At 38.8% G+C, this 24,422-nt stretch overlaps 1 protein-coding gene across 1 annotated transcript; it reads left to right on the plus strand.

Annotated features, from left to right (window-relative positions):
* tyro3 (TYRO3 protein tyrosine kinase) lies at positions 1-24,046 on the plus strand. Its single transcript, XM_036593101.1, has 19 exons — positions 1-532; positions 1,935-2,118; positions 6,589-6,689; positions 7,699-7,869; positions 8,873-8,959; positions 9,750-9,862; positions 12,267-12,447; positions 13,708-13,850; positions 14,720-14,858; positions 15,142-15,268; positions 15,442-15,536; positions 15,645-15,740; positions 16,272-16,352; positions 16,462-16,554; positions 17,694-17,815; positions 19,016-19,125; positions 19,761-19,920; positions 20,159-20,295; positions 22,185-24,046. Exons 1-19 carry the CDS (start codon positions 475-477, stop codon positions 22,600-22,602), a joined length of 2,616 nt encoding a protein of 871 aa, XP_036448994.1. The 5' UTR covers positions 1-474; the 3' UTR covers positions 22,603-24,046.
* Positions 24,047-24,422: the final 376 nt, after the last annotated feature.

Genomic DNA, 24,422 nt, shown 5'->3' on the forward strand with positions numbered 1-24,422 from the left:
TAAGGAGGGAAACGTAACATCAGTGTCACTTGTAACAGGGGCTGCAGGGCGAAGAAGAAGTTGAGAAGTTGAGACGGAGCCCAGAGAGGCATTATAAAGGAGCCACTCAAAAGCCTTGTTGTTTCTCTCATTGTCCCGAGGGGGCACTGTGGGGCGTTTTACACTTTTCCTAGAGGAATGAAAACAGTTGGATATTTCATCAGCAGCCGTCCTGTTATATTTTCGCAAGTGTGTCTGTTTTGACGATTGGAACATTGAGACACTTATCGGTTTCGCCGCTAGGATGAGGAATCTTTTCCCGGTGATGAAGTTTGGCGGTGTTTGTGGTTTTAGGAGTGCGGGAGTCGGTACGGTGGAGCCGATGGGCACTTACTGCACCTAACAAGTTAACTCAGCAGTCGCTGCTGTTCAAAGTTGTGGTCGTGTAGATTTAACTAATGTGAACTAATCGAATCGCGTTTAAAAGATGCTATAATGGGCATTTATCTTTGGATCATACTCATCCTTGTACACTACCCTGAACGAATTTACGGTAAGTTTAGTAGTTAAGGAAATCATGGATATAGACATGGTTAGATAACGTTAGCGTTTCAGTGTCTATTCTCGCCAAATAAGTTAGTCAGTTAACCTAGTTCTTTTTCCTATAGGCGCTATAGGTTAGGACTGTACGCTGTTCGTATAATTTAATGTAATTAATGACCAAACTTCAACCAGATTTGACGGAGGACGTTAAAGGTTTGAAAACGTCTCGAGCCTCGTTGTAAACAACAACAGCTTATATTATCGGCAGGCTTTTTGTTTTTAACAGAGGAAATTGGAAGTTTACAGAAGAATCCGGTCGTTAAGAATGAACAGTCGTTTGATATGTTGGATTGACTTTAAAATACATCCGTTGGGCAACTTATCCTTTTTTTGATGGCATATTTTAATTTAGAGCTGGACGATATGACAAAAGTGTAATATCACGATACCTCAGGAAGTTTTTCACGATACACGATAAGTCACGAGATTTTTTTCTGACATCTGGGTAGCTAGAACAGACAAAGTAGTGCCACATTTAAAAATACTATTAAAATCTACAAATACAATTATTTATATCTAACATTTCACACTGTACTGCACCAAATCATATTAAACATGAGTGCTATGGTTTCTTTATAATCAAACATACAGTTAGAAAGTGTTTTCAAGTACTGACGATATCCACAATATGCTCAGAAAAGCATATTTTGATATAATTTAACTCCATAACAGTGTTGTCATGTTGCTCGGCTCCGTTTTAATTGGTAATTAGAGGAGGTAAATGCTCCAACCACAGTATCTGTTAGAAAAATCATATCTAAATAAATATTATACTTTCATGAAAAAAAAACTTTATTTCTTCATATTGTCACTGTGTTTGTTTCCAAGTTAAGCACATTGGATTTGTCATCTAATAGTCACCCTATTAGTCCCTTCATAGCTAATGAATGTGGGCATTGATCAGGCTGTTTTGGCTGGTGCTGCAGCACTGTTGAAGCCAGCTGTAGTCTGCTGCCACACTAGAGATCTTTCATCCTTCTGCAACTTGCATTACGTCTCCTAGCTTGAGTCACAACATGGACACTGGCAGAGATCTGTGCAGTGGCCCAGGCACAATAGAGACCACAGATTTGGGTACAGAAGCTGCTTAGGCTACAGGAAATGCAGAATTTTGTTAATAATATTCCAGCACATGTTTTAGTGGCATTCAATACAGAATTCCTAATGCCATATCCACAGCTAAGTCTGGTATAGTAAAGGAAAATCGTCAACTGTAGTGGGTAAACAAATGTTTAGAGACTATTCAGAACCTTTATGCTGTCAAAGAGAGGCTGCAGTCTCAAAATTAGAGAGTTGGCTTGTTTGTACCAAATGTCACAGTGGTATAATATGTACTGTGTGTTGTCTTTCAGGGTTAAAATTCACAAAGAACCCAGCCAACCTCACAGTAACCCAAGGTAACATGGCCCGTCTGGGCTGTGCCATCGAGGGCCTGAGTGAGCCTGAGATTGTTTGGATGAAAGATGGAGAAAAGCTGTACAGCACAGATGAGATGTACATCACTCTAGAAGCCCATCACTGGGAGACCTTTCACAGGTAAGAGCGTTTCTGCTGCATGTTCACAGGACTCAAATTATAAAATGAGAACCGTGCACAATCTGGAGACCAAAGATTAAATGCATCGAAAAGTCTTCAGTTCATGTGTTAGTTCATCCTAGAACTGTAATGACATCATCCTCTTGTAGTGTGTGTCCATTCAACTGTAAAATGTTTTACTGTTTACTACTGTACCTGATATGACCGTGGACCTTGGCACGCACATACTTCTGAGAATTTATTTCACTGAACGGTAGCTTGAATAGCCCAAATCTGCTTTGAAATTTTGTATTCTTTGTCTTGGTCTGAAGGTAATTAAGCATGTGAAGTGGTCATCACTTAACTGTATCCAAAACCCAACTGGGGTCACTCATTTTTGTTCATTTCACAAACGAGAATATGATCAAACACACCTGTCCTGAACCATCAGATAACGTTTGCCTATGATAAGTACTTGTGAACCAGGTGGAAAACAGCAGAGATGTTAACAGTGGGGAATCAACACCCAGAACATTTGTTCTGACCAGCAAGCAGGAGTAGTCATCTCTTTGAGATGGATGACTGTGTTGAGCTCACAATGAGTAATGCAAGGGCTGTTGGGAGCATGAGCGTGCGTGGCCAGATGCTAATCCCTGGCACGAGTGCTGACGTGCTAGAGCTCGTGGGCAGTCTCTCAGACCCAGTAAACTCAAACAGCAACCTGCTTTTCTTAAAATGTTTTAGTTTCAGCGATGCTCAGTGGCCTGACCTCTATGCAGTTATTGTGGAGTCGCTGTGGAATATAGCCTTTTTTGCTTAGTCTTTTTTATTATACTTCAATAAAAAGTTCTTTTACAGCTGTTCTGGTGGCTTTTGATGGCCTATAAAGGCACTTTATGTTGGTTACTTTTGCTTACTGGTATATCACATTCTTTTTGTAATTATATGTCAGTAAAAAGTTTTCCCTTCTACATTTATATACAACTTTTTTGTAGTGCTGGACTCTATTGATAAACTTAAGTATTACAATAGTTTCCAAATATATGACAGTATCAGGCAAATTTGAGTTAGTATTAATAAGGCTAATGAGCCCATATATCGAGTTCTCTTTGCTGAAAGAATGTCTCCCAAACCAGACATATCTTGTTTTTATTGGACTTTTTTTTTGTTTAGTTTTCTTCTCTTAAATTTACAACAAAGAGAACCTTACACAGTATTGTAAGGAATAAGCAGTCAGAAATCAGATGTGCAGAAAGTAAACTTTACAATTTATTTATTTTTAATGGATTTTGAACAGTCTGAACATGCTTAGTAATTAAATGTCAGGTCCTGGATACTATGAGTAAAGAGCACAAAATATCATAAAAAAATAAAAAGAAGCAACTTGGCAACATGGCTGCTTCTGTTTAATGAAATAGAATGTTACTATGGATATAAAACTTATTATCTGTCAATTTTGCTACTATCCATCAACCACTGACACCAGTACTGGTATAGATGATGCAGTACTGGTAAAAGATTAAAGGAAATTCCACAGATTGTCCAAAATTTCTGCATAATTCTGTGGTTTAGATATAAACAAAACCATTCAGAGTGGTTTGATATGAAGTGGTGCATTGTAGAGAAACTTACTGACTCTAGTTCTTTTACAGTGGTGGTGATTGTAACCAGGTCTTGCAATAATGTAAATATAGCCATTTTATTTACCTTCCAAAACCCAACACTGAACCTACATGTGTCTTTTTATAGTTAATGTTGATGATTCTATAATAGTGTAAAATCTGAAGTTTTCTTTAGGTCTTATTTTGCGGTAGAATGCAATGCATGTACCTTTCTGCCATGACTTTCCACTTTTTATTTAGCCCTAAGGCTAAAAAAAACAGTAGTTTAGCTCTCTCAAAACTACTATTAAAATGTTGCAGACATCAGAAGGCATATTTTTAACCATATCATGTAATAAGTTCTTCTGAGGTAGCTTTTAATGCCATAAAATACTTGGGCCATCTGGTTCCTTTTGGCACTGCTGTAAACAATTCTGACTCTGTAAGTTTGCCCAGAAAAGAGCATTTTACTTCAAACCACTCTGAATTACATTATTTACATCTCACACATGTAATTATGCAGAATTTCTTTCCAAATGCTCTCAGACAGGTGTACATCTTGAGTAAGAATTAAGCAGTTCACATTCTAGCATGGTCTGTGGAATGTATAAAATGCTGAACAGGTCCAGTTGACCTTGTTTTTGGATCAAGATGGTGAGATCTAAGTGACTTTGGAAGAGGGTTCATTATTGTTGCACAGATGGCAGAAGCTTCAGTCACAAAGACTGCTTACTCAACTGTCCAGTGTTTCAGTAGGAACAGTGACTAAAGTGACATCTTTGTTTAGATCCATGGGAAATACATCAGCGAATAAGGTTGGAATTTGGGATCAAACACGCACATTCAGTGACTGTGATGCTTGTGCATAGGTGTAATATGGAAGGAAAAACAGAAGAGCAACTATTTCTCAGGTGATTGGGTTGATTAACTTTATTAACGCTAATTTACCTGTGATACTGTTTGTTGTGATATATTTGAAAAATATTGTGATACTTGAGGTTATCAGTATTGCCCAGGAACTGTACTGAAGGGATAGGACACTATTCTTCCATAAGATATTCCCTCAGTTAGTGTTTTGATGATGGTGATGAAGATCGCTGTCTAACATGTGTATTGGGTTGAGATCTGGTGGCTGGGAAAGCAAACTTATATCATTTTCATATTGCTCAATCTATTCAGTGACGCTTCATGCCCTGTATATGGGGGCATTGTCATCCTTGAAGAAACCACTCCTATTAAGATATAAATGTTTCATCATATTATATAGTATATAATATCTCTTTCTGTGAAGTTGTGGACTGTTCTTGCTGACACTGTCTGATCAAGATGTGCATTGGCAAGAAAAGTACACTCAGCCGCAAAGAGAGGGATATTATAGTAGAGTTGTAGTGCATAAAAGCCTCATTAAAGAGGAATGCATATTTTACAGCTGAGTGATGCAAAAGCAATATGCACTAGTCTATAGAGACTGTCAGGTGAGTCGTCCTTCACCATGTTCTCCACAAGTGGGTGAGTGCATGTGTGGTGGATTAAATGCTTCACCCTTACAGTGAGTTGGGGTGGTGGGGGTGGGAGAGAGGATGGGCATTGTGCTGGCATGGTAACATATACACTGTATAGACAAAAGTATTGGAACACACCTCTTAATCAATGGTTTCATTCAATCTCACTGCCACAGGTGTATAAAATCAAGGACCTAGTCATGCAGTCTGCCTTTACAAACATTTGTGAAAGAATGCTTTGTTCAAAAGAGCTCACTGAATTTGAGCGTGGTGCTGTAATAGGACGCCACCATTGCAACAAGTCAGTTTGTGAAATTTCTTCCCTCCTAAATATTCCACTATCAACTGTGAGTGGTATGTGAAAGCATTTAGGAACCACAGCAACTAAGCCATGAACTGACCGACCACATAAAGTTACAGAGCGGGGTCACCGAGTGCTGAGACAATTAGTGCATAAAAGTCGCCAACACTCTGCTGACTCAGTAAATGCAGAGTTCCAACCCTACTCTGGCATTAACATAAGCACAAAAACTGTGTGCTGGGAGCTTCATGGCCAAACAGCTGCATGCAAGCTTTACATCACCAAGCACAATGGCAGGCATCCGATGGAGTGGTGTAAAGCACGCTGCCACTGGACTCTGGAGTGGTAGAAACATATTCTGTGGAGTGACAAATCACGCTTCTCTATCTGGCAGTCTGATGGACGAGTCTGGGTTTGGCGAATGCCAGGAGGGCATTACCTGCCTGACTGCATTGTTCCAACTGGTAGGGGAGGGATAATGCTATGGGGTTGCTTTTCAGGGGTTGGTCTAGACCCCTCAGTTCCAATGAAGGGAAATCTTAGTGCTTCAGCAGACCAAGACATTTTGGACAAATATATGCTTCCAAAGTTGTGGGAACAGTTTGGGGAAGACCCTTTTCTGTTCCAGCATGACTGTGCACAAATCAAAGTCCATAAAGGCATAGTTGGGTGAGTTTGGTGTGGAAGAACTTGACTGGCCCACACAGAGCCCTGACCTCAACCCCGTCAAACACCTTTGGGATGAACTAGAACGGAGATTGCGAGCCAGGCCCTCTAGTCCAACATCAGTGTCTGACCTCACAAATGCTCTTTTGGATGAATAGGCAAAAATTCCCACAGACACACTCCAAAATCTTATAGAAAGCTTCCCAGAATGGTGGAAGCTGTTATAGCTGCAAAGGGAGGACCAACTCCATATTAATCCCTATGGATTTAGAATTGGGGGTCATAAAAGCTCCTATAGGTGTAATGTGTAGGCATCCTAATACTTTTGATCATATAGTGTATCACTGTGTTATCTGTTAAAGGACCATACACTTTGGATGTGTTAGTAATGAATGCATATGTTGTTACATTATGCTTTCAGTGTGAAGTCAGTCCAGCAGCAGGATGCTGGGAAATACTGGTGTGAGGTTGAACATTACGGCACTATCATCTCCTCTGAGCCAGCCTGGATCACAGTAGAAGGTAGATCAATACCACCCTCCTTCTCTGTTCTCATCAGATCCTTAGCAGAGCACACATTTCTTGGCAGCTACACATGCTCACTCAGTTACTGCTATAAACTGCTGCTGAAGCATGTGGAAGTGAGGCATAGATGAGAGTCCTTTTTTGCCAAAGAGTTTGCCAGAATTCAATATTTTATCTGCTTTTCATGTTTTTGTCTATCAGTTTTCTCACTACAGTTCACAGCATGCATTAGGCAAACATCAGCATACAACCATTGGGGTTCCCTGTGGGAATCCCTGATCCTGGCTACTAGTCTAGCCACTGAACTAAAGGCTAATAAATACAACTGAGCTGGTATCATAAGTGAAACTCCTACCTTGGTCATTGAAGAAAACCTGTCACAAAGTGAACAGTGTTTTTTTTTTTGTTTTTTTGTTTTTTTTTTATAATAACACTTTCAACCAGAAGACAGAAGGCAAACTGAGGAAAGGTATCAGATAGCCAGCTACCTTGCCTTTAGCTTGTTCTCCTCCATCTGATGAGTCAATTCTGTTGTTTAAGTAATCCATTCTCTCAATTTCTCAATAAAGATTTGTAGACATTTACTACAGTTATACAGATGCAATAAGGTTTTAGGCCCCCAAACAGTAATGTTAGTTATCTGCCTTCGTTCTGCGTTCACCAGCTAACTAAAACAGCCCTCTCTAAAGCAGCCCTCTCTAAAACAGCCCACCATGGAAAATCCATCCCAAAGCAACTGTAATTTTTCAAAAGCTCCTCCCACCATTAAGATATCATCAGAATGAGGTTTTCCTAGTTTTCAAACCAGAAAATCTCACTCTAGAGGCTACTGCAACGCCTGCATGCTTACAACAGATGTAGCCATGGTTACATTTTTCATTTTGGAGTGTCACTTTAATAATTATAATAAGACACTTTTTATGATAACAAAATACAATGTTAATAGGTTTTTGGTATTCAGTCCGTTTTCCTTACAGTTTTATGTAGTTTTGTATTGTGTCTTCAGGTGTGCCTCACTTTACAGAGGAACCCGAGGATGTAGCTACATTTTCAGGGGCTCCCTTTAACCTGACATGTGCAGCTGTTGGGCCTCCTGAACCAGTGGAGGTGCAGTGGTGGCTGGGAGGAGTGCAAGAGGGAGACTACAGGCCCTCCCCTTCCATTCTTTTTGTCCAAGGTAACTCTATTCAGAAAGGTTTTGTGTAATTATGGCGCTAACAGAAATCTGTTTATTAGACATTATGATGACTAATGCATTGCATATGAAATTTAAAAAGGGCTAATTGGATTGAGTGGTTGAGTCAGATGTCACATTCAGTAGGTGGGAAAACAAGGCCAGTTTTAAAGCTTTTTATAGATGTTTTGTAAGGATCTGTGTAGTTCTTTTGTCTTATTGCTTGGTTTCTTGATAACTGTGCTACTCAATTGGAGTGACCTCTCAACAAGACAATACTGTTAGCTTTGGTTTTTTGAGATGTTTTATGTTGGCACAGTCCTTTTCTGCCCTAATGCTAAACTATCCTCTATATACAGCCTGACTTATGTTTGATTTTATGCTAGACATGATTACACATAATCATGTTCCACCCATGTAAACATGACCAGTCAGAATGTGTCATCTGAAAATAAACCATCTTTTCAAAATGCTTGAAACGATAGGGGCACAATGAGCAGTATACTCATGAGACTACAAGCTTCAGATGTTTTTAATGTACAGTGTAGAGCGGCCAACAAATGTTTACCAGCTTGCTATTAGAAATATGGTATTAGAAATCCTATGAAGGGGCTAGCAAAAATTATCGTTATCGTTAAAGTGGAGTTTTGATGTTTATGTCCCAAAGTGAAGGCGTGGCTCTAATAATCTTGGCCTACCATTGGAAATATCATATTACTGTATGAGCTCTTCTTTTTTGTTGGGCGGAGAGAGTCTGTCTGTGCTGAGTCATCGCCTTGTAGTTATAAGAGCATGTTTAGTTTAGTGCTGAGCAGGCAGTTTATGCTCATTTTACGCTCCTTTACTGGCCATTAGCCCCTTCTTAAATGAACACATACAGTTGTGTTATCAACATGAAATGTAAAACAGGATTTATGATGACTGGACAGGCACAGAAGTGGGAACTGGCTGTGTAAAGCAGCTGTGTTTTCTGTGCATCTTAAATCTACCCTGTCTTTATCTCTAGGTGTGAACAACAGCATAAAGTTTTACTGTGAGGCCAAGAATTCTAGAGGCATTTCCGTCTCTCGAACTGGCACTGTACACATTAAAGGTGAGCTTTGTTTAATGTTATATGTAACAATTCTTCCAGCATAAAAAGTGCACTGTAATTCTTAATTGCTGTACCAAAACCTAAATAGAAAGCTGCTCTTGGTTAAAGGGGAATTTCACCAATTTTTCAAACTTTCTCAATATTTCAATCCTTGAGAGGTAAACAGATTCATCCTGTGTGGTTTGATGTGACATGGTTCATTTGTAGAGAAACTTACAGACTCAGGTTTCTCTACAGTGGTGGTGATAGGAACCAGGGGTCATGATGTCTACAGCACAAGTATAGCCATTTTATCTACTATTCAAAAACCATATGTAATGTTGATGATGGTAAAATAGTCATAAATCTGAAAAAATAAGTTTTCTTTTGGGACTTTGTTGACTCACAGCATCCTGCATGTACCCCTCCACCATGAACGGATTGAAATAAATGGATTCAAAAACATTTTAAGCTGAAACTGTTTTACAAAACTATTATAGAACAATGTGTCGGACATCAGGCAGAATTTATCTAACCACTTCATGAAATACTTTCTGTGAGGAAGCTTTCAGAGGAAATAAAATCTTTAGACGCCTGGTTCCTATCATCACCACTGTGAACAGTTTCTCTAAAACAGCGTTTCACTCCAAACCACTCTGAATGACTTTGTTTACATCTCAACCATTGAATTATGCAGAATCTAAAAAAAAAAATCAGTGGAGTTCCCCTTTAAGCTCCCGTTGTTTTATCGATCAATTTACTGATATGTTCGTTTCACACTAAGCAAAGCTTTCCCTTCTTTACTTTACAGTACTCCCAGATTCCCCAACGAATATTCACATTGACCAGATATCTGATAATGTGACTCTGATGTGGAGCCCAGGATTTAATGGCCATTCTGACCTGTCCACCTGCACCATTCAGGTATTCTAGTCAGCGCAGCATAGTATAGAGCTCTCACCTGCCTTCTCTCTGTACTGTATTTTTTACCATAAGAACATTCACAATGTTGTTATCATAGAAACAGGACCTGTATCTCAGTAGTGAATTACCAAATCCAATACTGTCCTTTTTTCTGTTGTCGTTTTTCTGTCCCTTTTTGAAAAATTTTGAAAAGCTAGTGTCTTCTTGACTAGGCCTGTTTCACAAATACTACCTCTGTGTGACATGGTTGACGCGGTGACATAATTACTGCAGCACACACGCATCTGCCATTCAAACATACAGCGTTTCCACTGCACAACAGTACAAAAAGTAAATTCTTTTACCATCCTTTTTTCAAATGGATAAATAATCAAATTAGTTACTTTCCTCAATTAAAAACATAGTGTGTAAAAAAATAAACAAAAAAACAATATATTTGTTTACCCTCGACAGCTTTTTGACTTGTGGTTGGACAATCATTTCAAGCCTTTCAGACCTAGCAATGTATATGGCATGATTTATTTAACAAGTATTTCATTTAATAGTCATGTAGAATTTTTTTTTCTGTTCCTTTTTCTCCATAAGGGGTGTGACAAGACACAAATTTCACAATATGATATGTACATACATGATGTTCAATACAGAATTAGAAAATAATTGTTAACTTTCACATTTAATTATTTATTTTATATGGTAATTCCCAAAGGTTTTTGTTGTTGTTGTTGTTATTGTTATTGTGTTTTTTTATTTGTAATTCCCACTGTTATCCTAAAAAGCCAACAGTGCTTGTTAAAGGGATAAAGTCATTTTCTAAGAAGACATAAAAAATATGTAAAACATAATATAAACAGAAGTGCAAAATCTATTTGTTACACGTGTATTTGGAAAATGTATATTATTATAATAAAAGAAAACAAAAATTGGTAGACTGCAAGTCTACATTTCAAAATTAAATGAACAGGGCTTTCATTTATCATGTTTCTGAGTGAAATGAACCTTTAGCTAACTGTGTCTGAGCACACTGGAATTAGACCTCCACATTTAACCCATCCGTGCAGTGAAACACCCACATACATGCACACTAGTGAATGCACACACACTAGGGGAGCAGTGAGCACACTTGCCCAGAGCAGTGGGCAGCCCTATCCACGGTGCCCGAGGAGCAGTTGGGGGTTAGGTGCCTTGCTCAAGGGCACTTCAGTCACACACTGTCAGCTGAGGGGATCGAACCGGCGACCTTCCGGTCACAAGGCTGGTTCCCTAACCTCCAGCCCAAGACTGCCCCCAAAATTCTAAATTCTGGTTGAAAAGCGTGTGAGAGGGGATTTTCTAACGTAGCTCAGTCACTCCTAGCAGACTGTAGAGTCCAGGACTCTATACACCCAAATAGTGGTGCAAATTGGAAGCTATAAACGAGCTATTTGTTTTGCTTGTTTGGAATCAGCACTCGGCAGCTGCTTGCATTCTGTTGGGAGAAGTCGTTGCTGTGTTTTCTCTTCGTTCAGGAAACATTTGTGTGATATCTTCACAAATATAAGTTAGCATATTTGAGGTAGTAGCACAGTTTGATATCGACACACTTTCACAGTTCTATGTACCACTCTTTGCCCATCATTATCGCACCCGACTGGGAACTGAAGTATTCCCAAACAGGAGGAGAATGCGAGGATGACTTTACTTGTTCCAGCTCAAGTTTGCTGTCCCTGCTCACCATTTCAAACAACTTAGCCATCCAAATTAGAAAGACCAAACCAATAGTATAGTCTGTTTTCTCCAGTTCTGAGAGCTGTGCAGCTATTATATTATATTATATTGTTATATCTGTATTTGATTCACCACATGTATTATCTTGCAGCCCACATATTGAAAAAATGAACATTAGCAAAAGTATTTTTACACCTCATGAGCGCTGAAATGAAAAGCAACATGTTCTGTGTCGCTCGCACCACATAGAGGTAATATGTGTGAAACAAGCCTCAGATATAGTTCATGCATATGCAAAAGCAGACAACTCTAAACTCATGACGAGAAAGCATACAGGCTTTAAATGAACAGCTCTGGCTGTATTCTTATTATGCATATAGAGTAGATTACTGTATTTTATGATGCCAGTCACCACTTTAAGTGGGAATTCCATTGTTAATTTAGGCTGCTCCATATTCAGATCTGTTTGTACAGCAGATCTGAACCTCTTTGGACAGAAATTTAAATTCATGGTGGAGCTTTAATTGTTATGTACAGTAGCAACATAAATAAACAAGGCCTGGATAATAGATAGCAATTACTCCTTGGATTTGTTAGGCTTGATAAACAGTCATCTTGGGATATGCGGTTCATCTGGAGCTTTGTCTAATGTGTTTGTTATGAATGGAATCTCCCTCCCTGCCCTCAAACTCTTCTGCAGATGTCTAAGAACCCTGGGAGGAAGGTCAAACTTCCTGAACAGCAAGTCACAGTGCCACCGTTCCAGCACACGATTGGGGGACTTAGCAGTTACACCAACTACAGTGTGCGAATCCGTTGTGATAATGAGGTTGGCTCCTCCCGTTTTTCTCCTTGGATGGACTTTCAGACTCCAGAAGCAGGTACACACAAGTATTGATAAGATGCTGAGTCATCAGTACATGCTGAACTGTTCTGTATGTTGACCATCTTGGTCTTTTACGGAAGAAGGAAGGAAACCAGAGAGGAAGGTGGGAGAGTGCATTCATGGATTTCTCTACCCTGGAGAAGACCTTAAAATCAACCTTAAAATTAAAATTGATCTTTTTTTTTTTAACCTTGTTAGTTCCTGTCTTAAGCACAGTTCATCATATAACATATTGTAAAAGACCAAATCTTTGTTTTGTCAACTTTTTGTCCACTTCCAAAACATATTTTTTGTTTGGGATGGCTGGTAGCCTAGAGATAGAAGAGGTCAGCCTGCTACCAAAGATAGTGGGTTCAATTCCTGGACTGATTGGATATACTTGTTTGTGCCCTTGGACCAATTAGACAAACAAAGAATAAAGTACATACTATGACCGAACATAATGTCACAGTGCACCAGAGGGTGGAAAATATTTGAAAAATATTAATGAATAATAGAATGTTTCACTTGCCCCTCCTACTACCCCACCTATTATTAAAAATGTTCAGAGACCCTCCCTGATAGTGTGTTTTCCTTGAAATACGAAGCAGCATGGGAAGGAGAACATGCTATGATTTCATGTTGACCTTCAAGCTTCCTGTTTTATGGCTTGTTGTATGCCTGGTGTAATAGCTTTGGTTTTCATAATCAAACTTAAAGGAATACAGAGAAAGGTATAGCTACAACTATAAGAAAATAGCATTTTCAGCATACCAGAGAGACCCAGATCCACTTCTGACTAAAGCTGTTGGCCTCAGTGAGTGGCCTCATGTAGTCAGTGCTTGGCAAGAAAATAAACAACCCAGAAATGAGGCCCACTTTTTCTCCTCAGTACTGAGCTCACAGGCCCCAGCCGGCTGCTTGGTGTAGGGGGCGGAGAGGGGAGTTGGCCTGGCTGGTTAGGAGAGCAGTGGGGGTTTCTGGTGTTGACCTTGTTTGTATGTTTGTAAACTGGCAGGACTGGCCTCAGTCCACTGGATTCCAGCCTTGATGGTACAATGTGCCATTGTGCATGCCCCCAATCCATCTCAATGTGGGGCTTATCCGCGGCCCACAGTGCTGCCACCCACTGCTCATGACAGTAATTACCATCTGAAATGGCTTGAGTTGCATAAATTGTGAAGTGCATTTTAAAAAAAGATTGGAACCAGTGAAATCATTATAGTGGAAACATTGTTGGAATTTTGTTGTTGGTGACTCTGTTTGTATCACACAGCTCCCTCGGCAGCTCCCAAGAACCTAACCTTTGAACTGACAGAACAGCAGCTCTCGCTGACGTGGGCAGCGCTACAGGGAGAGGAGCTGAACGGGAGGCTGTTGGCCTATAAAGTGCAATGGAACCTCGGAGGTGACAGTCAGGTACAGTGTTGTTAAGCACTAATAAATTCAACACCGCTAAGTAAATTAAGTGAAGATTGAATGAGGTAGACATATATAATTCCAAAGCTTGTTAAACAGGTGTCTGAAAGTGCTTCAATGGTATTAAATGAAATGCTAATTCCTGCGAATGTCCTAATTCCTGTGTCCTACATCCTGCTCCCACGCAGTTATGAAATTGCATAACTGCTCAGCGCATATTCTGTTACTCAGCAGTTGCCTATTTGTCAGCTTGCCACACCTGTAATAATCATAGATATGAAATTACTTGCCCTCATGCCAAAATAAACTTCAACTTGTTGAAGTGGCTGGTACCTGAAGGATCTGCTGTATTAAATATTTATAATGTATAATGTTGTGTTCAGTAGAATTCTACAGACCTGAAACGAGACTAGTTGTTTAAAGTTCTACAGTTTTTATGTTGGCACAGTTAGGGCTGTGTGTCATTCAAATGCTTTCAGTTTGGGTATCAACACCAGTACACCAATTTCTTAATTACTTTGTTATCTCTCTTCCTCCTGGCCTGAACTTTCATTCATTTAGCAGTGTGGTGATGTGGTATGGCAGCGTTAATGGCTGATGAAAACAAATTAGGCATCTTTTGTTTATAATGTAGGACAGCCATGACTTTTAAAAGGCAAAAAGTTTTAGTGTAGCAGCATTGTTCCCAAAAACCACATTGTTTCCCTGACAGTCACAATATCATTCCTAACATAGATTCTTCCCAACTGTTGGTGCTGTTCTACCACAGATACTTCTCAACTGTAATAGTATTGTAAACTTTAACCATTACGTTTTTGCCTTTGAAGCGTTGTTGTACTGTTAACAGTTTGTTTCCTTCTCATTTTTAGGAGCCGCTGCTGTTTAAGGAAAACTTTGCCCATATGTCTGGAGGAGCCCGTTTTTTTAATGCCACTTTCCAGGTGTCAGCGTGCACAGTGGCAGGATGTGGGCCCTGGAGCCAGCCAGTGCTCATTATGCCAGCCTCAGGTAGACCTGATCTCACTGCCTGCCTGTACATCTTCAAACAAAGCGAAGTGCACACCACATGATTTTACAGTCGCAAACAATTTTTTGGGATCTGGCTCAGCGGCACAATTTTTCCAATGTGCGAGCCGTCATAGAAACATATTTGAAATTCTTGGTATTAATGACATGCTGTCTGCACATGTGTAGCAGTTGTAATGTATGTGCAAACACTGCATGTCTTAGTCAAAGTATCTGGCACTTATTGGAGGAAAAGTGTGTTGAAATGTTATGGTTCTTTTCCCAGTTATGCAAGCTCAGACCCAAAGAGGGCACATGTGGGTAGGTCTGATCTTAGGGCTGCTGGTGGCCACAATGGTGGGACTCCTCCTGACTGTCCTAGTACATCGAAGAGGCAAAGAGACCCAGTTTGGGTAAGCTTGCATATCTAGAAACTCTAAATGCAACCACAAGAACCAAAGGGCAACTGTGGTTTGGAACTGAGAGTCGTTGGCTCAGAGAGGTCTAAGTGTGCTCTGATATTGTGAGAATATACAGAGAACTTTCATGTTTATAATTATAGACTATATTTTGTTTTTCTTGGCAGATCTGTATTCAAGCCTCCAGGGACAGAGACTGTGGTGTCCTTCACAGCAGCAAGGTCCTTCAACAGGCAGTGCCCTGAGCTCTCAGAATCCACTTGTATGTGTTTGTTAGAAAACTAACCACCACAAATACACACACTGCTGCTGTTACTCTCTTCTTTAGTGAAGGTGTATAATTTGGAGTTTTGTATCTGTCTCCCTCTAGTGGACAGTTTGGGCATCAACGATGACTTGAAGGCCAAACTGCGGGACGTCCTCATCCCAGAAAGGCTGCTTACACTGGGCCACATGCTAGGCAAAGGTCAGCAACTAACCCCACTGCATTTTGGTTGACAGGTTAAGATTATGGTTAAAATATGTGAATTTAATAAGGTGAAACATCAAATTGCGTTTTTTGTACTGTTTTTAACTGAATCTGGGTCAAATAGAATTTAGTAATCACTGCTTTCTGTTTTTATTGGCATTTCACATACTGTCCCAACTTTTTTGGAATTGGTTTGGTATTTATAAAATCCATTCATGTCAGGGGAGTAAAGGCAGGGTATTGTCAGGCAAAATACTCTTCAAAGAAAATGTATTATTTTTAGATTTACAGCTATTCCACTACTATCAACATAACAAAAAAATATGTCGGTGCATCTGAATAGCTTTGTTTACATCTCAACCATTGAATTATGCTGAAAGTTTGAAAAATCGGTGGAATTCCATTTTGCATTTTAACAAGAATAAAACCAACAACAATGCAGAATGGTAATAGATATCTGCCATTAAAACACTTTCAGCAGAAAAGCAAAGTTTATCTCTTTTTAAAATCATTATTTGTTCTATGCAGGTGAGTTTGGCTCAGTGAGAGAGGCCTTTCTGAAAATGGAGGACGGCTCAGTGCAGAAGGTGGCAGTGAAAGTACTGAAGAGTAAGTGGGCATTAGCATTTGTTCAAATGGAAAAGCTGATAATGCAAAGCCTGCAGTTGTTGCTTGGATCCCTAATTATTCCTGTTCTTCTCTTTTTGGGGGGTAAAAGCTGACATCAACTCTTCGAGTGATATTGAACAGTGTCTGAAAGAGGCTGCCTACATGAAGGATTTCCACCATCCGAATGTCATCCAGCTGATAGGTTGGTGAATACACTCATGGACTGATGGATCTTGTTCATTATATTATAAAATAATTATGATAATAATAGCTTTATTTACCTAAGACTTTGCATACATAAAATGCATTTGCAAAATGTTCTACATACGTAAATGAAACAGTATAGCAGTGAATATAAAACAGTGAACAGCAAACAATAAGATAAAATTGGTTAAGAGCAAAAATAGGATAAGGGCAAATAGAATGACATGTCTGTTTAATAAAAATAAAAGGTAAAAGAAATAAAGAAAGCATTAAAATAGAAAGAAAATTCAATATACATGAACATTAGCAATGTAATGAAATATCAAAGATCAACTAAAAAAATGTTTTCAGCTGCTGAATGTTAATATATATAAAGTGTTCAGAATCTTTGGTACATGGAACAGGCAACCAGCTCAATGTTGCTAAAATGTCTCTTTTTTGTGTTGTACGTGTTAGTAAGTAGAGATTATCCACATAAAAATGCAGGTGTAAATGCATTTTACATGCTTTTATAAATGGTAAAGTCATGGTAAATATGAAAAAGTTCTATGGGTACTATCTTGCCTCACAACACCCTGCACAAATGGATAAAAAAAAACATGTTTAAATGGATTTAAATTCAGTCACTCAGACCACATAGTGGACTGTGATGACTAATATTTGAGGCTAATTATTCTAAACAGCTGCCTTTTGTCTTGTAAACAGCGAGCAGTGATGTAATGTCAGTGGAATAAAACGAGTAACGGCATGAGAAATTGTAATTTTGAACAGAACAGAAAAAACAAATAGGAACACAGGCAGTTGTTTATTGTATATGAGCTGGTTTGCATATTCTGTGCCATACAGCAATCAGACATCAATCCAACTAAACTGAGATGCGTTTGAGTACCACATGTAGATTACAACCCAGATACAAGTCACATGAAATGCAAGGTGTAAATGGGGTTTTAGATCTGAGGCCTGCATTGGACTGCACTTTCAAATAAGAGTGCCCAAGCTATAATATAATTCATGTAATTAATTACATGTGTATGTTAAGCTTTGTTATTCTCTGTCTGATCCACTTATTGAGCAGAAAAACCCATCCCAAAATCCCAAAACATTTGTCCACCATATTATGTGTTTTTGCTCTATCAGGGGTGAGCCTGCACAGACGGCCACAGCAGCGGTTACCTATCCCTATGGTTATCCTCCCCTTCATGAAACATGGTGACCTGCACACCTTCCTCCTTATGTCTCGTCTTGGGGACAACCCCTTTGTGAGTCTTTTTAGCCCCTTTGAGTTTTGTCTCCCTTTCTCACTCAAACACCCATGTGATATTCACACACACTGCAGTGAGGATTGTACTTTCTTTAAAGGAAAAGTCCATCAGATGTTCTGCATAATCCAACCATTAAGACATAAACAAAGTTACAAGTTTACAGTGAACAATCTCTTTGCAGTGGTGGCAATAGGAACCAGGGGTTGTGACATCTGCAATGCAAATATAGCTATTTTATTTACAGTTTTATGTACAGAGTGACCAGTGAATCTACACGTATCTTCTGATGTAACGTTGAAAATTGTAATGACATGCTAAATATGAAAAAATGTTTTCGACAGGTACTTTCTTGCATCACAAATGGATCACCAGAATGGATTTTAAAAACATGTTTAGGGCCAAAAGCGTATCGTAACACAATGTCTCATGAATAAAAGTATTTATAACCTGTCATATAATAGCTTCCTCTGAGGCAGCTTTTATAGGCATGACACACTTCGGACATCCGGTTCCTGTCACCACTGTTGTAAATAATTCTTGATAAGTTGATAAGTTTCTCTAGACCAGAGCCATTTTATTTACTTGGTGACCAGTAACCCTACGCTTGTCTTCTGAGTTTTTATGTGTAATGTTTAAAATGGTAAAATAGTGGTAAGTCTGAGAGTAAATGTGTTTTCTTAGGAGACTATTTTGCCTTCTAGCTCCCTGCGTATACCTCTCCCACAATGTATTAAAAAATATGTGTTTTAAGCCAAAAGTTTGTCTCAAAACTATCTTGAAAGAACATCTCAGGCACATTTGATGTAAACGTCTTTGTAACCATTTTGTGTAATAACTTTGTGATGTAGCTTTTAGAGACAAACTCATCAGACGTCTGGTTCACATCACCATCACTGTGTACAATTCTGACTCTGTAAGTTACTCTAGAATGGAGAATTCCATATCAAACCACTTTGCATGACTTTGTTTACATCATAACAATTTAATTAAGCATAAATTATTTTAAATGAGGGTGGAGTTCTCCTTTAAAGAAAATGTCATGTTTAACACAGCCTGTTTTGCTTAGTTCCAGCAGTACAGTTTCACTCGACATTTCCTGTGTTTTTCTTTTAATATTTACCCATTTAATTTACATTGTTTCTCTGAGAGCAAACAGAACTCTTAAGAGCAGCTGTACTTCCTTTGTCTTTCCTGTAGACCCTCTCTCTACAAATGCTTATTCAGTTCATGCTGGACATTGCTCGGGGGATGGAGTATCTTAGCAGCAAAAACATCATCCACAGGGATTTGGCTGCTCGCAACTGCATGTGAGTCTTTTAAGTGCCCCATAAAGTGTCCCCAAAAAGAATTTGGACTTTTGGGTTAAGAAACAAATGTCAAATTAAATGGAATTTATTTTTAAACAGACCATTCCAAGACTGTAATTTTCATTACAGACTATAATTTTCATCAGGTGGCTGGTGTGTTTAATTGTTATTATTTGAACAGTTTCTTTGAGGACTTCTCTTTGCCACAGTTTATATGCATTCTCTGCAGGTTTGCATCTAAAACGTTTGTACGCTTCTGATGATCATTGAACAACGACATTGTAAGAAAACGCCCCCAGACTTGGATGTTTCTACCTCTGTGCTTTACAGGACTGTTATTGCAGTCTGGTTGGAATTCTTCTTCGGGCTTTATCCATACAGAGTCTACCATCAGTTTGATGTTGTGCTAAAAGTGTTTTTTTTTCCCCAAAATAAATATTATTTTGTTAAAGGTTTTATGAAGTCACCTAAAAATGTCATGAACGTTTACTAGTGGTTAAATGGTTAAAGTGTCCAAATACTTTTTGGGGACAATGTATTTGTAATATTGAATCATTTTCATCATGATTTAATGTCTTACAGCAGGGTTGTGATTACCTTAGGCTTATTTTACGCGCCTCACTCGTATGTTTTAGGTTGAATGAGAACATGACCGTATGTGTAGCGGACTTTGGTCTTTCCAAGAAGATCTACAGTGGTGATTATTACCGACAAGGGTCCGTCTCAAAGTTACCAGTGAAGTGGATAGCTCTGGAAAGTTTGGCTGACAATGTCTACACAACACAGAGTGATGTGGTAATGTATATTTTTCCCAAAATCAGTCCCTTACAACGTGCATAAACACATACATTAATATGCATGTTTGAAATTTGTAGTAACTTATTACTTATTTTGTGAAGAGTTGGTGCTGTGCATGTGGCCTGATTATTAGAGGCACTCGCCTGAAGATAGAATGTCTTCTTTTCCCAGAGTGCACTAATGCTCCTTGAATCAGTATGGGTATATTTAATCACTGTATACTTGTTGTCTTCAGTGGGCTTTTGGGGTGACCATGTGGGAGATAATGGCTCGAGGGCAGACACCTTATCCTGGAGTGGAGAATTCTGAGATCTATGAGTATCTCATCAAGGGGGAGAGACTCAAACAGCCACCTGACTGTCCAGACGACATGTGAGTTTAAGCCAATATGCTTTTTCATTTTTTTTTGAGCCAGAAAGTAGGGCTGGTCTGAATAATTTGACCACTCCAGTACTTGTTTGTTACATTGGTATTAGTTTCTCTATTTAGTATTTGGAGGCTTTGCCTTTTTTATTGTACATATACACAATTGCTACAGGTAAATTACTTAAGAATAGTTTAGTTTATTGCAGGGGTGCACAACTCTGCTCCAGCACAGTTTGGTGACTTACCTGCTCCAACACACCCACTGAACCTGGCAGTTACGAAATGAGTTGAACCAGATGTGTTTGAACAGGTAAACCACCAAACTGTGCGGACACTGTTGTGCACCCTTGGTTTAATGCCTTATAAATTAATGACAGGCTTCCGCATCACCTTGCCTGAAAGTGTAATAAACGACACCAGTTTCTAGATGGCCATTGAAGCTAAAAGATGCCTAAGAAGTTACTTGTGGGAACACTAAATTATTGGCGGACAGGTAAAGTGCTCAGGGCATAATTTGTAATAAGAGGCTGCTATACCATGAAGACATGACAACTTTGATGAATCTTCTTATACATGTAAGTATAGTTATTCTTATCAGAGTAACGCTTGGTGGGTGACATGCTTTGCACCATGACTGATTTCAGTTCATTTGCTTATCACTGGTATACAATATTAATATATTGTTGCCGCCTTCTGGATATATTTTGAACTGCAGTATTGAACGTACTTAAAATTATGGTTAATTTTCAAATGGAAAGACTGTTTTTAAGGGTAGTTTTGAGGATGAATTCAGGAAGTCATTTGGAAATACCAACAATTATTAAAAGCCTGTTCTTCCACAAAAAACCATTGTTAATAAACAAACAACCTAAAGCATTAGTACTAGTGTTATAAGTGTTAAGATAGTGTTATTCAGTTCATTGAAAACACTGCAATACAATGAGCTAAAATAAAAGTACGGGAATTAACAGTAGCCTCATAGCCTAACAATAGGAACATAGGAATTAACAATAACCTCATCTGGTTACAATTATGCTTGTACGTATACTGTATTTGTAGATGATCCTGTGATTACTCTTGCTGAATGACCTTCCCTGTGTTGATTGTGTTTTAAAATAAAATGTGTCAGCTGCTGTTTTTGATTTCATATAGTACATTAAGTGAATGATATAGATGTAAAGTTCACCAATAAGCAGAACTGCCGCCCTTGCAGTTAAATTTTTTGAATACAAATGACCTGATCTTTCTTTTCATTCTCTCTGCCACCTTCAAGTGTATGCTTAAACATACAGCTGTCAAATAAACATGTAGCTGTCAATGTCAACCTCATAATTCCATTTTTTTTCAATCCGTTATTATGCCATTTGATAACACCAGCTGCTCTTTACATTGCATTTAATGAATGGACCAATAGAAATGGTCTAAAATAACTTGGAGAAAAAATTGTTACAAAACATACAGTAAAGTTAGGAATGTTTTTTTCATTCTTCTACCAAGTTACCATTTGGTGAAAGTTTTATGACCCCATGCATTCATAAAGGTGTAGCATAATGGAAAATGCTGAGGGAACAGGGGCATTTGTGAGGTTGTGCATAACATAAAGGACAGGCTATATACACTGGCTTGCATGACCACATGAATCTACAATCACCTGCTGCTAACTAAGAGCATTGTTTATGCATACATTTCCAAGGTAACTGCCAAAAATGATCACTTAAGATATATCTTTATTAACTTCTTAAGCATATGTTACTGCAAGTCTTGATTTATTGTTATCATTTATGTTTATGTACTATGATACACAAAAGATGACAGCTGGTCACATAACTAACAAATCATTTTGAGAAATACATTTTTGACTTTTGAGTAACCTTTCTTTCCCTTCTCTTGTCCAGTTATGAGATCATGCACAGCTGCTGGTCTCCTGTCCCTAAGTGCCGTCCCAGTTTCCAGCACCTGATAGCCCAGTTGGACGGTTTGTGGGCCGGGCTGTCTCCAGCACCTATGAAGGAACCATTGCTCTATGTAAACCTGGAGGGTGAGGAGGGGGAACCAGACTCTGGGCTTGGGGCTGGTGCTGGGACCCTGAACACTGAGGAGCATTCGTGGGGAGTGCCTTGGCAATGTGTGGGAATGGAAGAGGATGAAAAAGACTGGCTCATGGTATCATCAGGGGCCGCACTGGCTATCGGTGGAGATTACCGCTATATTATTGGCCCACGTGGTGCCATAGATGGCGAGAGCAGACAGTCTGAGGATGGCCTGTCAGAGGACGTCAGGGATGACGAGGAGGATATTATCATAAATGTTTGATGTGATTTTTTTTTTTCTTTTTTTTGGACTACACCCAGCCTTTCCTGACTCAACTAATCACACAAATGACTTGTCAAGAGCAGGTGGCTCTGGGAAAAGCACTGGAGTTAGTACAGGATAAAGCATCTTGGAAATTCCTTATAGACTAGGGGCATTTATGAGGTAGTGAATAACATAAAGGACATGCTAACTACACTGTCCTGTGGGGCCACATGAATCTACAATCACCTGCTAATAACTTTGAAGTGAAAGCATTTTAGATTTTAATTAATTTTTACAAGATCAAGATATCAGGATTTCACACTGGACTGCCACAAAAGTTCAATACTGTACATTTTAGCTTTAGCTTTATTAACTTCTTAAACCAGTGTTGCTGTAAGCCCTGATCATTTGTTTTGATGTATTTGCTCCATCAAAAATTGATCAAACTAACATTTTGCTTTTAGTTTGTCATGAAGGAAAATGGCTTTTTTTCCAACATCAGTATTTTATTGCAGCATTTGTATATACAAGGATGCAACAAGTTACATGGGATCAGAGATTTGGTACCTCATAAAAATGTTCTCTGCAGTTGTTGTACATTAGAGTAAAATGACTTGCTGCACACAACAGGGCATAATAACCATGTCCTATTCATGTTATAAATGCCATCACCAGGCCCACATTAGAGCATTCTGTGCATCAATGGATATCAAGGGATGTGAATTTTTCATGTGTTGAAATGCCACTTGTGTTTTATGTTATTCTGATAGCTCCTCCTCATCAGATATAGCAGAGTTCAAGCTTGGATGATATTCAGGCTTGTGGTGCTTTTATGGAGCAGCATAACTTGATCAGCTCTCACTACATGTCCCCCCCCCCTCATATGACTTCCTGTCGCTGTATGTGTTTGACCCTAGATTTTAGTTTCTTTGAGTACACAAATTAACATTTGTGTTTTACTTGTATGTTTGCACATGGTGTGAACTTTCAACATTCATCAGTACATCTTTTAAAGTATTTAACATTTATCAATTGAATGAGAGGTGAACATGTTACAGTAAGTGTAGCATTATGATGTCTAATCTACAGCACAAGTTAGACAAAATTTATTTGAATGAAAGCACATTGTTACAAAACAAAGCTAAGAATAAGTGTAGAATTACTACATCTAATCTAGATTTTTATTTGAATGAATGTACATTAGTACAGAAACAGACAAAACACTTATTTGAACAAGTGTTGTGCATAAATTAAACCTGAAAAGCATAACGTTTAGAATAAAAGTGATGAATGGGTAATGTACATCAGATCAATGCAATAAAATATTGTTTTGAATAGAAGATCACGCTTTGGGTGAAACTGAAAACGTAGAAACTGTGAAGTTTTTCCTGTTGGAGATGATTTCAAGTGCTCTCCACCTCATACGGCACCTTTTGAATCAAATAAAATTGTTTCAGCAGATTATGAGCATTATTTTTTTCCCCATTCACCTGCCTAGCCAAGGCTAAAACAGCCCAATTTCACGTTTGGGAACAGTTCGCTTGGGCTTGACAGGATTACGCTGTAGTAGGTGATGCCCTTCACCCATCGTTGTTCGAAAACGTGAAATCGAGTCATAACAGAACAGGTTAGATTTCTGCCCGCCGCATCATCAACAGCGCAATCTGACTCACGCTATAGCTCTCTACATGCCAGACCTAACGCTATAGCTCTCTACATGCCAGACCTAACGCTATAGCTCTCTACATGCCACTTAAATGGTATTTTGTGCCAAAAAAGAGTCAGAGATGCAAAAATACAGCGGAAATGACTGAACAAATGTTGGTACGTATATCCAC

The sequence above is a fragment of the Colossoma macropomum genome, unplaced genomic scaffold (genome assembly GCF_904425465.1).
Source record: "Colossoma macropomum unplaced genomic scaffold, Colossoma_macropomum, whole genome shotgun sequence".
Lineage (NCBI taxonomy): Eukaryota > Metazoa > Chordata > Actinopteri > Characiformes > Serrasalmidae > Colossoma > Colossoma macropomum.

Coding starts and splice junctions, on each gene's coding strand:
- tyro3 (XM_036593101.1), top strand. CDS start 475: ATGGGCATTTATCTTTGGATCATACTCATCCTTGTACACTACCCTGAA. Junction 16,555..17,693: donor GAATGTCATCCAGCTGATAG/GTTGGTGAATAC, acceptor TTGCTCTATCAG/GGGTGAGCCTGCACAGACGG. Junction 19,126..19,760: donor TTGGCTGCTCGCAACTGCAT/GTGAGTCTTTTA, acceptor CGTATGTTTTAG/GTTGAATGAGAACATGACCG.